Source organism: Corella eumyota, chromosome 3, assembly GCF_963082875.1.
Source record: "Corella eumyota chromosome 3, kaCorEumy4.1, whole genome shotgun sequence".
NCBI classification, from domain to species: domain Eukaryota; kingdom Metazoa; phylum Chordata; class Ascidiacea; order Phlebobranchia; family Corellidae; genus Corella; species Corella eumyota.
Genome location: NC_137492.1, coordinates 16,664,990 through 16,678,875, shown reverse-complemented (window position 1 = coordinate 16,678,875; position 13,886 = coordinate 16,664,990). Strand labels below are relative to the sequence as shown.

The 13,886-nt window shown below is 28.4% G+C and overlaps 1 protein-coding gene across 1 annotated transcript; it reads right to left on the bottom strand.

Annotated features, from left to right (window-relative positions):
• Positions 1 to 781: 781 nt before the first annotated feature.
• On the bottom strand, positions 782 to 9,088 carry LOC145745486 (uncharacterized). The gene is made up of 15 exons (XM_082563575.1): positions 8,933 to 9,088; positions 4,744 to 4,874; positions 4,475 to 4,557; positions 4,055 to 4,194; positions 3,729 to 3,920; positions 3,514 to 3,653; positions 3,228 to 3,366; positions 2,947 to 3,078; positions 2,718 to 2,797; positions 2,346 to 2,583; positions 2,145 to 2,194; positions 1,942 to 2,002; positions 1,777 to 1,829; positions 1,580 to 1,671; positions 782 to 1,157 (listed from the first exon to the last, which is right to left on the bottom strand). Exons 1-15 carry the CDS (start codon positions 8,979 to 8,981, stop codon positions 1,109 to 1,111), a joined length of 1,629 nt encoding a protein of 542 aa, XP_082419701.1. The 5' UTR covers positions 8,982 to 9,088; the 3' UTR covers positions 782 to 1,108.
• Positions 9,089 to 13,886: the final 4,798 nt, after the last annotated feature.

The following is a 13,886-nucleotide window of genomic DNA, read 5'->3' as shown; positions in this document are numbered from 1 at the left end:
CCTTTAAGTAAGGCGATATAAACGGTGTGAACTCCTGCTGAGCCAGCCTTCACTCGGCAAGCAGCATAATTACCGGGTAATTATGGTCTTTGTAATATCCCAAACTGCCACAGGCAATTTGAGACTGGGTCGGAGTAACTGATGTTACTCTTTACGTTTAGGTCGCACATACGATCTTCCCACATCGAAGATAAAGATATATACAAAAAGTCATGAATAATGGGTAAGTTCGACTAATAAAGAAACACAGTTAAACAGAAATGTTAATGTATTTTTAATACTAATTCAAAAAATACATCAATCTATTCTTTCTTTCCTTAAAATATTGCTCTCATGCTGTAGCGCCCTCGAGTAAGGCGCTATTAACGGTTTAAACTCCTGCTGATCCAGCACTTAAACAGCAGCATATTTACCGGGCAATTATAGTCTCTATAATACCCCAAACTGCCACAGGCAACTCGAGACTGGGTCGGAGTAACTTATGTTACTCTATGTTTAAGTCGCGCATTCGACTTTCCCACATCGAGGATAAAGATATATACAAAAAAAAAATAATTAGAAATCAACACGTTTAATTTTTTGTTAAAAAAAATAGGTATTTACGATTCTGCCGTATTGTGCGTATTTAAAAAAAACTTTTGGCGACCTACATCTTCGCTGTTTTAAAGAATAATCTATGGGCCGAGGTGTACGCGGGCGAAGTGTCTGGCATTCAAAACTTCAATAAGATTATACTATCTGACTAATTTCAAACTACTCGCAATGTCGCAATCACTGAACTTAGTTTAAATTTATTGAAATCAAATTATCAAAATAAGACTCCTGCCAAAATAGGATCGGTTGTAATCCTACGAAGGAAAATTGAAACAACGAAAAAACGGAAAATTAAGAACATAAAATAAAAAACGAAATTCCAGGAGAGAATAAATAAAAGGCAAAAAAGAAATTCAAAAAAGAAATTCAAAAAAGTGGGTTAGGGTAAGCTGCGCTTAAAAAAACTTTTTTGTCGGTATTTAGTTAACAATCAGTGCAATTTTGACGATTCCGCCAGCAATGTCTAATTAGGCCAGAACCGAAACTTGTGCCAATTGTGACGTCACATTATAAGTTATCCTTGATGAAATTTAACACTTCTTGACTTAAAATGCAAAACTTCCCTAATTTAAAAAAAAAATTAACAATTTCGAAAAATTTAGATTAAAAACAAAAGTTATTACCACTTTAGGTACGATATTCTCATAAGGTTGATTAAGTGGGACTCTATAACCACATTATCGACTTAAGTTGTAAAATTTAGTTTGTTTGCATTGTGATAAAAAAGGGATTCTGCCAAACCTTATAGTTATGTTGTCAATTAAAAATATTCTTATTATTATAACATCAGCCTTAATGATTATTTAGACAAATTATAATTAAACAGTTAATAAAACAAAAAAATGCTATTTAGGTCTTAATTATTGCACAAACAAAAAGGGTTTCTACGTGACATTATGATTAAAAGTATAATAAGTGCTTATAAATATTGCAAATAAAGTTCTACAAAAGAAACAAATGTTTAAATATTATAAAAACTTGTTACACATTATCATAAGGATTATCTTTGATAGTTGAGTAGTCAGAATTTGGTTTAATATTTTGATAATGTTGTTGCAAGGTACTTGGTCCTGTGTTCTGTAAATTACAAACAAAAACATATTTTAGGTACACAGTATTTTAAATATTGTAATGGAAGAACAATATAAAAGTTTAATTAAAGAGAATAATATTAGTAATTACCTTTTCGAGTGTTTTAGGACCAAGTGGATTTAATGTCAAATACCCATCTTCACCTAAACAATAAAATATATTACAAATTTTAGTAAAATTATATGATATTGAATTGCTTACATTTTTGTTTAAATAAAAACTGCTACTATGGTACCATACAACAGTTATAATTACCTTTTACAACATTCACATTATTCTTGTAGTTTTCATAATCAGTTGATTGATTTGATTTAACCTTAATGTAGAAAAATGATTAACAATTTGAACACTAACAAAAATAATGTAAATAGTTTTTTCAAAACTTATACAAACATATTAACATTGAATGATACAAAAACATAATTTAAAAAAAAGTTAAATAAGGAGTTTTAATTTACATGGTGGTGATGGTCAATTGCATTTTTCTGTGTTGGTGCATTATAAAACTCTAAAAAAATAAAAACAATTTTAATTACTTGCATTTAACTGAATTTTCAACATAAACTAGCAGCATGTTACTCACTAACTTACTTTAGAATCTCATTCTATTTTGTTGATAGTTAAATTGTGATGCAAAATATTTTTAGAAAAAACTATACCTTTTTTTCTTTGAAACCAAAAGTATATCAAAACTCCAGCTAAAATTGCAACAAAAACAACTACAACAATAATAACAATTATAATTATTGTGTCCAAACCAGTTGAACCACCAGGACCATTGGGATCAATTGGTGTTGAATCAACAACATTAACATTAAATTCAACCAAAAGTGGTTGAGTAGGAAATGTAGGGGATTGAATAGTTAATGTATAACTACCATTGTCAGCTTGTGATACCTAAATAACATTCAGCTTATATTTTATAAAAAAATAATAAAAAAAAATATATTTAATTATGGTAAACTTAGCAATAGGTTTGGTAATATCAATATTTTTAATGTTTTAAGCCAATAAGTAAACACATGATTTACCTTATTTCTTGTAAATGTAAAAGTCTGTGAGTCACTTATATTGGTGAGTGGGTTCATATTATCATTCACAACATTACTTCCTGGTATTGAAATTTAAATTTTATATTACACATTGTATGCTGCAATTTTAAATCCTACAAAATATTTAACAATTAACTTACAAATATTTTACAATCAACCTATACAATTTAAAATAAAAAGCTTCCTTTAATATTTATTAATAAAAAACCATTTAAAGTAAGATATGAAGTGGTAGAAAGTGGATTAGAAATAAATTGAAATGTGCAAGTTCCAGTTTGATTGACAACCCAAGGTAATGAACATCCAACTTCTGTGGCTGGAGATGCTAGTCTGGGTGAATCTATTTTAAAAATAAAGTTTTTTTTATTGCATCGGGTGATAAAACTTACCTTTTAAAGTATTAAATATTTTTTTTTAAGTTGGAAAATTTCCACACAAAAAATAACTGTTTTGCTTAAATGTGTGCAACTAAATTTAAAAGAAACCTACATTGTACATTCAGTGTTTCAATATTGGATCTTTCAGTTTGACTAAATTCTGGTAGTTGAGTAAATGGAGAATTCGCTTGACAATATACTTGCTTGCCATTGTCAGATGCTGTTAAACTCGCTGTTGTAAAAGTTGAACCCTAAATATTTGTAGAATGAATAAGTAAAAAAATAAATTTTAAAGGAGTAAAAAACTGAATTGTTTGTCTAGCATTCCGAAGTGTACAAGTTTTACTGATGAACATTTCATAAACAAAAATGTTTAAAAAGAATAAAAAAAAAAATACCACATTTTGTGAATATAAAGTATCTCCAATATAAAAAGTAGATGAAGTTGCATTAGGAATAACTTGAATATAATCACAAATTAAATTTAATCCATTTCCTTCAATCACTGTTTTAACTCCATTTAATGTTACACTGGGGGCTAAAAATTACAAAATTTGTTTAAGAACTGGACATTTTCTATAATTGCAATGTATACCCTTAATGTTACAATTACCTGTCCAGCATTGCAAATTATTTTGTCCATTCCACATTGCATTTGCCAAACAAGTAGTTGTATCAGATGTAAGTTGACTTTTATTTGAATAAAATAACTCTCCATTGTTAGAACAACTAAATTTTCCAACTGAGTTGTATGTTCTAGATAAAGCTTGAACTTTAACATTGTATAAAAGGGTAGAGTTGCAATCTGAAATAACTTATTTTAAATGGCTTATTAAAAATAAGTAATGGCTCATGTATTTGATTAAATCTGTAAACAGTATAAAATAAAAACTCTACAAATTAATTAAAAAATAGTTTAACTTAATATAAAGCTTTTACCAACAACAGTTAAATTTGCCCTTTTAGAAACACCGGCTCCATCAATCACTGTTATGTAAATATCTAAAGAATTTAGATTATGAAGAACAAGGGAAGTTGAAATTTGCATTCCACTGCCATTAGAAAAAATTGTTTCATAACTAAAAAAATTTATGTTTATGTTAGTTAGCATTTTTAAAAAATTGCACCATTGAAAAATAAAAAAACAAAGAGTCGTTTAGTGAATTTGTTTCCGAAAAATGCAAACTTTAAAAAATATGCAAAAAAAACAGCATACAAACAATTTATTTAAAAATTTAAAAAGACACTATAAAATAAAAATAAATTTATTGCAAACTTTTTTTCACATATTTTTTGAAAGTATAATTAAAATATTCGAGGAATTTTTTATTTTGCTTTATTTTATATCGGACTATTTACTTTATATTGACACGTTGATTCCAGTTATTCTCATCAATGTTAAACAATTTTCCATTATTAAAACCTACTTGTCCAATAGTTGTCTAAAAACATGTAAGTTAAAATATTGCAATAATAATTAACTATTTTTACCAAAATAAAAACTAAAGCATTTTCTTAGGAAAACAAGTTTAACTTATTTTTTACTTATTTGGTGCAAAATATGTAGTACAACGCATTACTTTGTATGATTTTTATAAGTAGTTAAACATATAAATGTAAATCCTTGCCTCATTAACTTTCCAAGTTATAACACCTGGCCGTGTAAACAGGGCATTTATACTTGCTGTGAGACTTGAGTTTGTTGATTGAAATGGAAATGATGAGAGTATAATTTCATCATTTAATATTGTCTGTGAATCTGTAAAATGCACAACAAAACACGGTTTTTAATGACTAGTGATATGATTTAACTATATAAAATCATAAATTTGCCTTAATGTAAACCAAATAAATAAATTTTATAATAATGCAATTTAAGTTAACAAAGTAAGATTTATGTAGTTTTATAATTTTAATATTTTTTAAATTACTTGACTTTAGCAAAACAGTATTAGGCTTTTAATTAAGAAAAAATTATAGGTACCGTACAGTGCAGGGCTGCCGAGATTGGGATTCGCAAATATTAAAAATATTTGTGTATAATTTATTTTAATAAAATACTTTAATACTATTCAATCTTAATCTTTAGTATATGTAAATATTCCAAAAATTAACATACATATTTATCTTAACAACAGGTTAAAACTTTTTTAACTATCGTACCCAAATTTCATTTTGAATATTGGTAAAATATAGTCTTGCATTAAAGGTATATGCTGGCTTTACGTTGGAGACTCCCCGCAGTTTAATGAAAAATTTCGCAGGCTGAGAGCGATTCGTCGTAAAATATTGAAGGCCTAAAGCACTTGTCTTTAATCCGTTTTAAAATTAGTTTTCGAAACATAAATCTTAAAAAAAAAATATTCTAAAAACTAACGTATGTCATTAACGTAACAACCAATTAAATTTTTTTATGTATTATATTTTTTGTCAAATTTTATTTTGAATTTCGATAAAATACGGTCTCACGTTGACATCAAACGCGGGCTTTAAAATTATAAAGGCCGAAAGTAAATTATGCAAGCCATAAGTGCCCGTCTTTAATCTGTTTTAAAATTATGTTTTTAAGACAAAAGTTTAAAAAAAAAAATATTTTAAAAACTAACATATAAATTTATCGTAACAACCAATTAAAATTGTTTTATATGTTATACTTTGTGTCAATTTTTATTTTGAATTTCGATAAAATACGGTCTTACGTTGACATCAAACGCGGGCTTTACGCCGTGGACTTCCCGCAGTTAGATGAAAAGTTATGCAGGCCATAAGCGCCCGTCTTTAATCCGTTTTAAAAAAACAAATTTTTGGAACAAAAATTAAAAAAAAAAAATATTCTAAAAACTAACATATATATTTAAAGTAACAACTTGTTAAATTTTTTTTATGTATTATACTCATTGTCAAATTTTATTTTGAATATCGGTAAAATATGGTCTTAAACGGGGGACCAGAAGCTTCGGCCGTGAGAAGCTTCGGCCTGCAAAAAACGCGGGGGGGTCGGTGACGAAATTGCCGCGTAAAATGTCAGTTTAAGACCATATTTTACCGATATTCAAAATAAAATTTGACAAAAAGTATAATACATAAAAAAAATTTAATAAGTTGTTACTTTAAATATATATGTTAGTTTTTAGAATATTTATTTTTTTAAAAATTTTTGTTCCAAAAATGTATTTTTAAAACGGATTAAAGACGGGCGCTTATGACCTGCATAATTTTTCATCTAACTGCGGGAAGTCCACGACGTAAAGCCCGCGCTTGATGTTAACGTAAGACCGTATTTTATCAAAATTTAAAATAAAATTTGACAAAAAGTATAAAATATAAAAAAATTTTAATTGGTAGTTACGATAAATTTATATGTTAGTTTTTAGAATATTTATTTTTTTTTAAATTTTTGTCCTAAAAACATAATTTTAAAACGGATTAAAGACGGGCACTTATGGCTTGCAAAATTTACTTTCGGCCTGCATAATTTTAAAGCCTGCGTTTGATGTCAACGTAAGACCGTATTTATCGAAATTCAAAATAAAATTTGACAAAAAGTACAATACATAAAAAATTTTTAATAAGTTGTTACTTTAAATATATATGTTAGTTTTTAGAATATTTATTTTTTAAGATTTATGTTTCAAAAACTAATTTTAAAACGGATTAAAGAGAAGTGCTTTAGGCCTTTAATATTTTACGACGAATCACTCTCGGCCTTTTTTTTTCATTAAACTGCGGGGAGTCTGCAACGTAAAGCACGCGTATACCTTTAACGCAAGACCATATTTTACCAATATTCAAAATGAAATTTGGCAAAAAGTACAATAGTTAAAAAAGTTTTTACCTGTTGTTAAGATAAATTTATATGATAATTTTTGGAATATATATTTTTTTTTAAATTTTTTTTTCCAAAACGTAATTTTGAAACGCATTAAAGACGGACGCTTTTGAGGTAAAAAATTCGTGCCAGCGTACATCCCATTGATTTTAAACTTATATTATCAATATTTAAAACGAAATTACGGAAAAGTTTAATTATAATTTTAATCCTACTGAAATAAAACGCATTTCTAAAAAATAAAAAAAACCATAACAAACACATAAGCATAAAATTTTAGGAAAAAAATAAATTGCTTTAAAACAACTATTTAAAAGATAAACATCATTTTTTTACGCTTTTGTACTCAATCCACTATATAAAAAATCCAAGTTTATTTAATATACAGCCCAAGATTTAAAATACAAAGCAATATTTACCCCCGATTCAAACTATAGTTTATTACCCCTAGTTTAAAACTTTAGTTTATTATTTAGCCCCAACAACATAAACATTGTTATCAAATCCCAAGTTTTTTCAATAAACAGCCCCAAATTTAAAATACAGTTCATAATTTACCCCCTGATTCAATCTTTAGCTTATAATTTAGAATAAACTAAAAATTCAGCTTATACCAGATTTACTTTTTAAATTTGGTGCCAAATAGCAAACCGAAAACTCCTAATTCATTAAAACTAAAAACAAACAAAAAATCCTAAATTTGTTTTACATAAACCAAAATTTAATTTAAAAAAAATTCAATTACTTAACAAAAAACAAACTTTTATTTGCAAAAAAACAAATTTGTTTTAAAAAAACCTGAAACTTAAAATTAATTAAAAAAATAAAATCTAATTTACAAATACCAAAATTTGATTTATTAAAAACAATTTTTACATGTTGAAAACTAATAACCTGATAATATAAGTTTAAAATCAATGGGATGTACGCTAGCACGAAATTTTGACCTCAAAAGCGTCCGTCTTTAATGCGTTTCAAAATTACGTTTTCGAGAACAAAATTAAAAAAAAAATAAATATTCCAAAAACTATCATATATATTTATCTTAACAACAGGTTAAAACTTTTTTAACTATTGTACTTTTTGCCAAATTTCATTTTAATTATTGGTAAAATAGGGTCTTGCATTAAAGGTATACGCGGGCTTTACGTTGCAGACTCCCCGCAGTTTAATGAAAAAAAAAGGCCGAGAGCGATTCGTCGTAAAATTTTGAAGGCCTAAAGCACTTCTCTTTAATCCGTTTTAAAATTAGTTTTCGAAACATAAATCTTAAAAAAAATAAATATTCTAAAAACTAACGTATGTCATTAACGTAACAACCAATTAAATTTTTTTTATATATTATACTTTTTGTCAAATTTTATTTTGAATTTCGGTAAAATACGGTCTTACGTTAACATCAAACCCGGGCTTTACGTCGTGGACTTCCCGCAGTTAGATGAAAAATTATGCAGGCCATAAGCGCCCGTCTTTAATCCGTTTTAAAAATACATTTTTGGAACAAAAATTAAAAAAAAATAAATATTCTAAAAACTAACATATATATTTAAAGTAACAACTTATTAAATTTTTTTTATGTATTATACTTTTTGTCAAATTTTATTTTGAATATCGGTAAAATATGGTCTTAAACTGACATTTTACGCGGGAATTTCGTCACCGACCCCCCGCGTTTTTTGCAGGCCGAACCTTCTGGCCGAAGCTTCTCACGGCCGAAGCTTCTGGCAACCGTCTTAAACTGACATTTTACGCGGCAATTTCGTCACCGACCCCCCGCGTTTTTTGCAGGGCGAACCTTCTGGCCGAAGCTTCTCACGGCCGAAGCTTCTGGCCCTCCCATATTATCACCTAATTTTGTCTTGGCCGAGGTGTCCCGGAGCCGAAGTGTATGTTTACCCTATCTGACTATATAACAATACGTTTTTGAACATTACTTTTTTTTTAGGAAAATCAATAATATTTAGAATATACTTGTAAAATTGACTTACCTGAGATTATAAAGTATAACGATAACATATACAATATTTCAGCTATCATTTTTTAAGCCAAGTAAAAACCAAAAATACAAATCGCCGTTTAGTCTGCAACCCCGTCAGCTTGTTGTCTGGCGGAAGAGGTAAAGTATATATATAAACATTGTTTATATTGTTTATATATATACTTTGGGAAGAGGTAGGAAAATTTTGTTTGGGATGAAAATTATAAATAAAACATGATTCCAAATATTTTAAAATCGGAAATAGTAAAATAAAAGATCACTGTCATTCTGCTAGAATTTTTTTTTAATTCTAGCAGAACTCCGCATTTTTCCGCGTAAGTGTATGTTGATATAAATTGTTAAATCGGTAATACAAAAAACTAAACATGATAAATTAATTATTGTTACATAAATGTTAATATTATTCTTTTTGTTTATCCCGATGTCGACTTGGATAATAAACCAGGCAATTTTGCAAAATGCAGATTTTTCGTTAGCGCAAATTATCGACATTTTAAATAATATTAAATAAACAATATTAAAGTTATATTAAAGTCAAAAAACAATAAAGAAACAAGATTTCGCTCCGACCCAATTAAAAATACTTTCCGACATTATAAAATTAAAAAAAATTAAAAATCATATTAACCGAATTAAAATGAAGGTGTATGTTAATTTTCAAAATAAACAAACCTAGTTTACGCGAACTATCGACCGAAAACTGTTAACAAATATGTCGAAAATTCGACAAATTTTTTTATTTCCGAGTTATTTTAAAATACTTTCCGACATTATGAAGTTTAAAAAAATTTATTCACAGCTAGGTTCTGCAATTATATAAATGTTTGCGCAGTTTTAAGTTGCATATTTTGCATTTTCGGTAATAATCGACATTTTAAATACTATAAAAGAAACAATATCCCGCTCCTTTAGGCGAAAAACGAATCCCACTCTCCAGCAGAAACTATTTTCCAACAAAAAAATATACGAGCCAAATTTTATTCATAAAAAAATAATTGTAAATTTAAATTGCAGGCAAAGTTTAAAGCGAAACAACCTTTGTTTGCAAAAGTTATAGTAATTTCAAAAAACAATAAAGAAACAAAATTTCGCTCCGACCCAATTAAAAATACTTTCCGACATTATGAAATTAAAAAAAATTTAACATCATATTAACCGAATTAAAATGAAGGTGTATGTTAATTTTAAAATGAACAAACCTAGTTTACGCGAACTATCGACCGAAAACTGTTAACAAATATGTCGAAAATTCTACAGAGCTTAAAATTGTTAATTCTTTTAAAAATTAATTAAGTAATTTTTTTAAATATTAGTTATGTATTACTACACTTATTAAGGTGTTTTAAAATTAATAGTTAAAACATTTTTTTTAATTTAAAATTGCTGCAGCTTCTAAATCAAATACATAATTTTATTATTGTTGCAAAATTTACACGGCAATTTACAAAATGTACTAGAATGCCCATGCCTTAGGTAATACCAACAAACAGTAAAATTTAGATTTTTTGCCAAAGTATTATTTTTTGTTCAAAGTCGACTTTTAATGTTAATTGAAGGTTGTCTTCGTTGTTTAATGGGTGTGCGTGAAGATTTGTTTCTTGGTTGATTACCTTTATAGCAACGTCCTGCAATACACGATTAGCCACTGGCACACGGTGCGACAGCGGCCTAAACTGTGGCGGCCCTTTAAAAAAAGAAAGCGTCGCAATGAAGGATTTTACACGTCAAACGGTGCGTCAAAAGTATTACGCTACGGTAATTCGGTTAAACCCAAAATACCGAAAAGAAAAACATATAAAATCACGGTAATAATAGACACATCAATTAAACAGCCTTTGGTTTCATCTCCCCCTGTTGTTGTTGATGTAGATGCATTACCATCTAAAGAAATAAGTAAACCTTCAATGATATCTAAATTATTTACACCCAGTTGTTATGTTTTACTTGATTTAAATTTGTGGAAACTTAACAAAATAGAAAACTTTGCCAAAAAACTTTGCTAAATATCAAAACGTTAGCTTTTAATACATTTGACGAACGCAAAATTAAGTGGGTGGATTTGGCAACAGTGAACGTGGACCCGTCGTTAGAGATACAACGCTTAATTCGCATTTTTTATAAGGAATATATGAACGGTTGGTTTTCAACAACAATAGTTGACGCTTATGTTTCGTCCGTCGTGCGCCATCGCAACAGCTTTAAAAATTGTTTACACTTAGATTGCGACGTAACTTATAAAATTGTATTTGTCTTACAACAGACATTTTTTTTGTGTTTGTCTTACAACAGACATTTTATGCGAAAATACAAAAATTAAAAATGTTTTTTTCAGGATTTAGATTTATACAGGTGTTGGGTTGTTTTCACTTTGTTTAAAATTGCGACAAACTTTAATTCTGGCTTACAAGCTGTATTATCAAATGCACACTTGCATTTCACAGGTTTATTAAATAGTGACAACATTTGTTGGTTTAATTCAGTTATGCACGCTCTAATGTCAATAGTTGAACCATTTTCCATTACCGAAACCATGATAAATACTATAAATTCAGATTGGCTTAATCTTTTTCAATTAATTCATACAATTAGTTTAAACGATAACGTTGATAATCAATTTCATTTAGAAACCGTAAAAAAAGTTTGTACGATTTATAATTTTCAATTCGGAAATCAACAGGACGCAAGCGATTTTTTTGTAAAAAGTAATGATTTTTGTGACTTGTTAAATTTAATCGGTTGTGACACAGAAATTTCATGTAGTTCGGTTTTAACTTGCAAATCATGTAACTTTGTTCGTCCCGCAAACTTTCAAATAACCCCTAATATAATGTTAATTCCGATTAACCCTACAATTAAGAATAGTAAATTATCAAGTTATATTTCTAATTATTTTAAAGCAAATAATGAACCCGATACCTGTCAGGAATGCAACTGCAAAAATATTAATAATTGCAATTTAATTAATACACCAAGTGTGTTAGTAATATCCTTACTTACTCTAGGCGAGCTACTAAAAATTCAAACTCTAATTTGCCCCGACAAACATTTAGAATTCTTTAATTCCGATTCTAATACCCAAAAAACTTATGAGTTAAGGTCTGTAGTAGTGCATTTGGGCGCATCTCTTGTTTCTTGTCATTACATAACTTATAACATTTTGGACAATGGCAAAAATATATATAAATGCGACGACACTGCTGCAACAGTAATTAAAACTGTTAATCATGAAACGGCTTACGACGACATTAATAAAAACGGCTATTTATTTTTTTATACGTTAGTTGGTACTACAATACTTGGTGACAACGATAATAATTGTGATGTTCCCGAGAAAAATTTTACCCACAAAAAGTCATAAAACAGAAGCGAATAACATTATAAATACTGATCTTAAATCGACCTTAAATAAGCAGGTAGATGGCGGCGACAATTTACTTGGATGTAAAACTTTCGATAATAATGATTTCAAGTCTTTACAAAAACCTAAGACTTTCTTTATGAACTGTAGTTACAATTACGTAAAAGATGTTTTTTGGCCAGAAACAAGTAGCCCGTTGTTACAAAATGTACAAACACAAATTTTAACTATCATAAGGTTACCATTTAATAAATCAAAAAACACTGTATATGGTTATCGTCATTCTTTATTTTTAAAGGGTAGAAATTACAAACTTAGTCAATGCAATATATTTAGTTGCCCTGTCACTAAAAATAGTTATCGCAACATAACTATTTTTATCAAAAATCAATTTGTCTGAAACAGCACACAAAGCATTCCACAAAAAATCGGTGAATTTGTTATTCCACCTAGAATTCCTTTATTGTTTAAACCATCGATCTTAAATAAAAAACATGATCTTTATAATTATCTTTTAAGTTGCGAAGAGTCAAACAATGAATTGGGTTATTGTGAAAATTATGTTAGACAAGTTTTAGATAGTGAAATATTAATATTTTTTATGCAGTTTTACAAAATAAAACATATACTCAAATTTGTCACGAATGGGAAATTCGTTGCGTTACCCATTGCAATAACCTTGAATCATCTAGCTCAGGGGTCGGCAACCTTTTTCGCACTGCGGACCGATTTAAAACTAGAATCTTTTTCGCGGACCAGCCTTTAAACATTTTTTTGGCATTTTCGGGCGAAAGTAATCAATTAGTTTAGCTAATAATGATGTTTCAAGGGACGCAAATTAGTTTAAAGCAATTTATTCCTTCATCAAATCGATAAAAAACATTTTTAAATGTTTCTACGACAAAATAAGCTTACAAATAAAAAAAATACGTTTCTGTTTCTAATCATTAAACCTGAAAAAAATACGGCCCGGTAACGTACTGCTCACGGACCGGTACCGGGCCGCGGCCCCGCGGTTGCCGACCGCTGATCTAGCTGATAGGTGAGCAACATTCAAACTGCTTTTATATGCATTTTTTGAAAAATCATAGACTTACCGGTCAGGTAAACGTTTATAGTCTGATGATATACCAAATTGATATGGGCAACTTAAAACCAGATTTTCTATATTGAATTCAAAGCAAAATTTTTTTCAAAATTTTTTGTAGTAACCGGTTGACTTTTTAACTTTTTTGCCACTTTTTAACTATCAACAACAACAATTACTATTATATCCACAAAACAAATTTTTTATTTTTTATCTTTCTATTTCTTTTCTTCTTTCCCGAGTGAAAAGCAACCCCTTGTCGTGGGATCCGGGCTTTTAAACTAAGATTGCTCAATAATTAACCTTGAAATTTTAATCGCCATGGAATTTTTAAAAACTTTTCGGTCGATACCTTACGTTATTCAAATTTGTTCAACTTAAAACTTAATATAGTCTTATATTTCAATATAAACCAAATAATGTCAGGTTTTTATAAAATTCATAATGTCGGAAAGTATTTCAAAATAACTCGAAAATAAAAAGATTTGTCGAATTTTT

Excerpts from the sequence above, each read along its gene's own strand:
- LOC145745486 (XM_082563575.1), bottom strand. The coding sequence starts at position 8,981 with ATGATAGCTGAAATATTGTATATGTTATCGTTATACTTTATAATCTCA. Across the intron at positions 3,654-3,728 it reads TAATTTGCAATGCTGGACAG|CCCCCAGTGTAACATTAAAT; the intron begins GTAATTGTAACA and ends TGTAATTTTTAG. Across the intron at positions 2,195-2,345 it reads TTGGTTTCAAAGAAAAAAAG|AGTTTTATAATGCACCAACA; the intron begins GTATAGTTTTTT and ends TTATTTTTTTAG.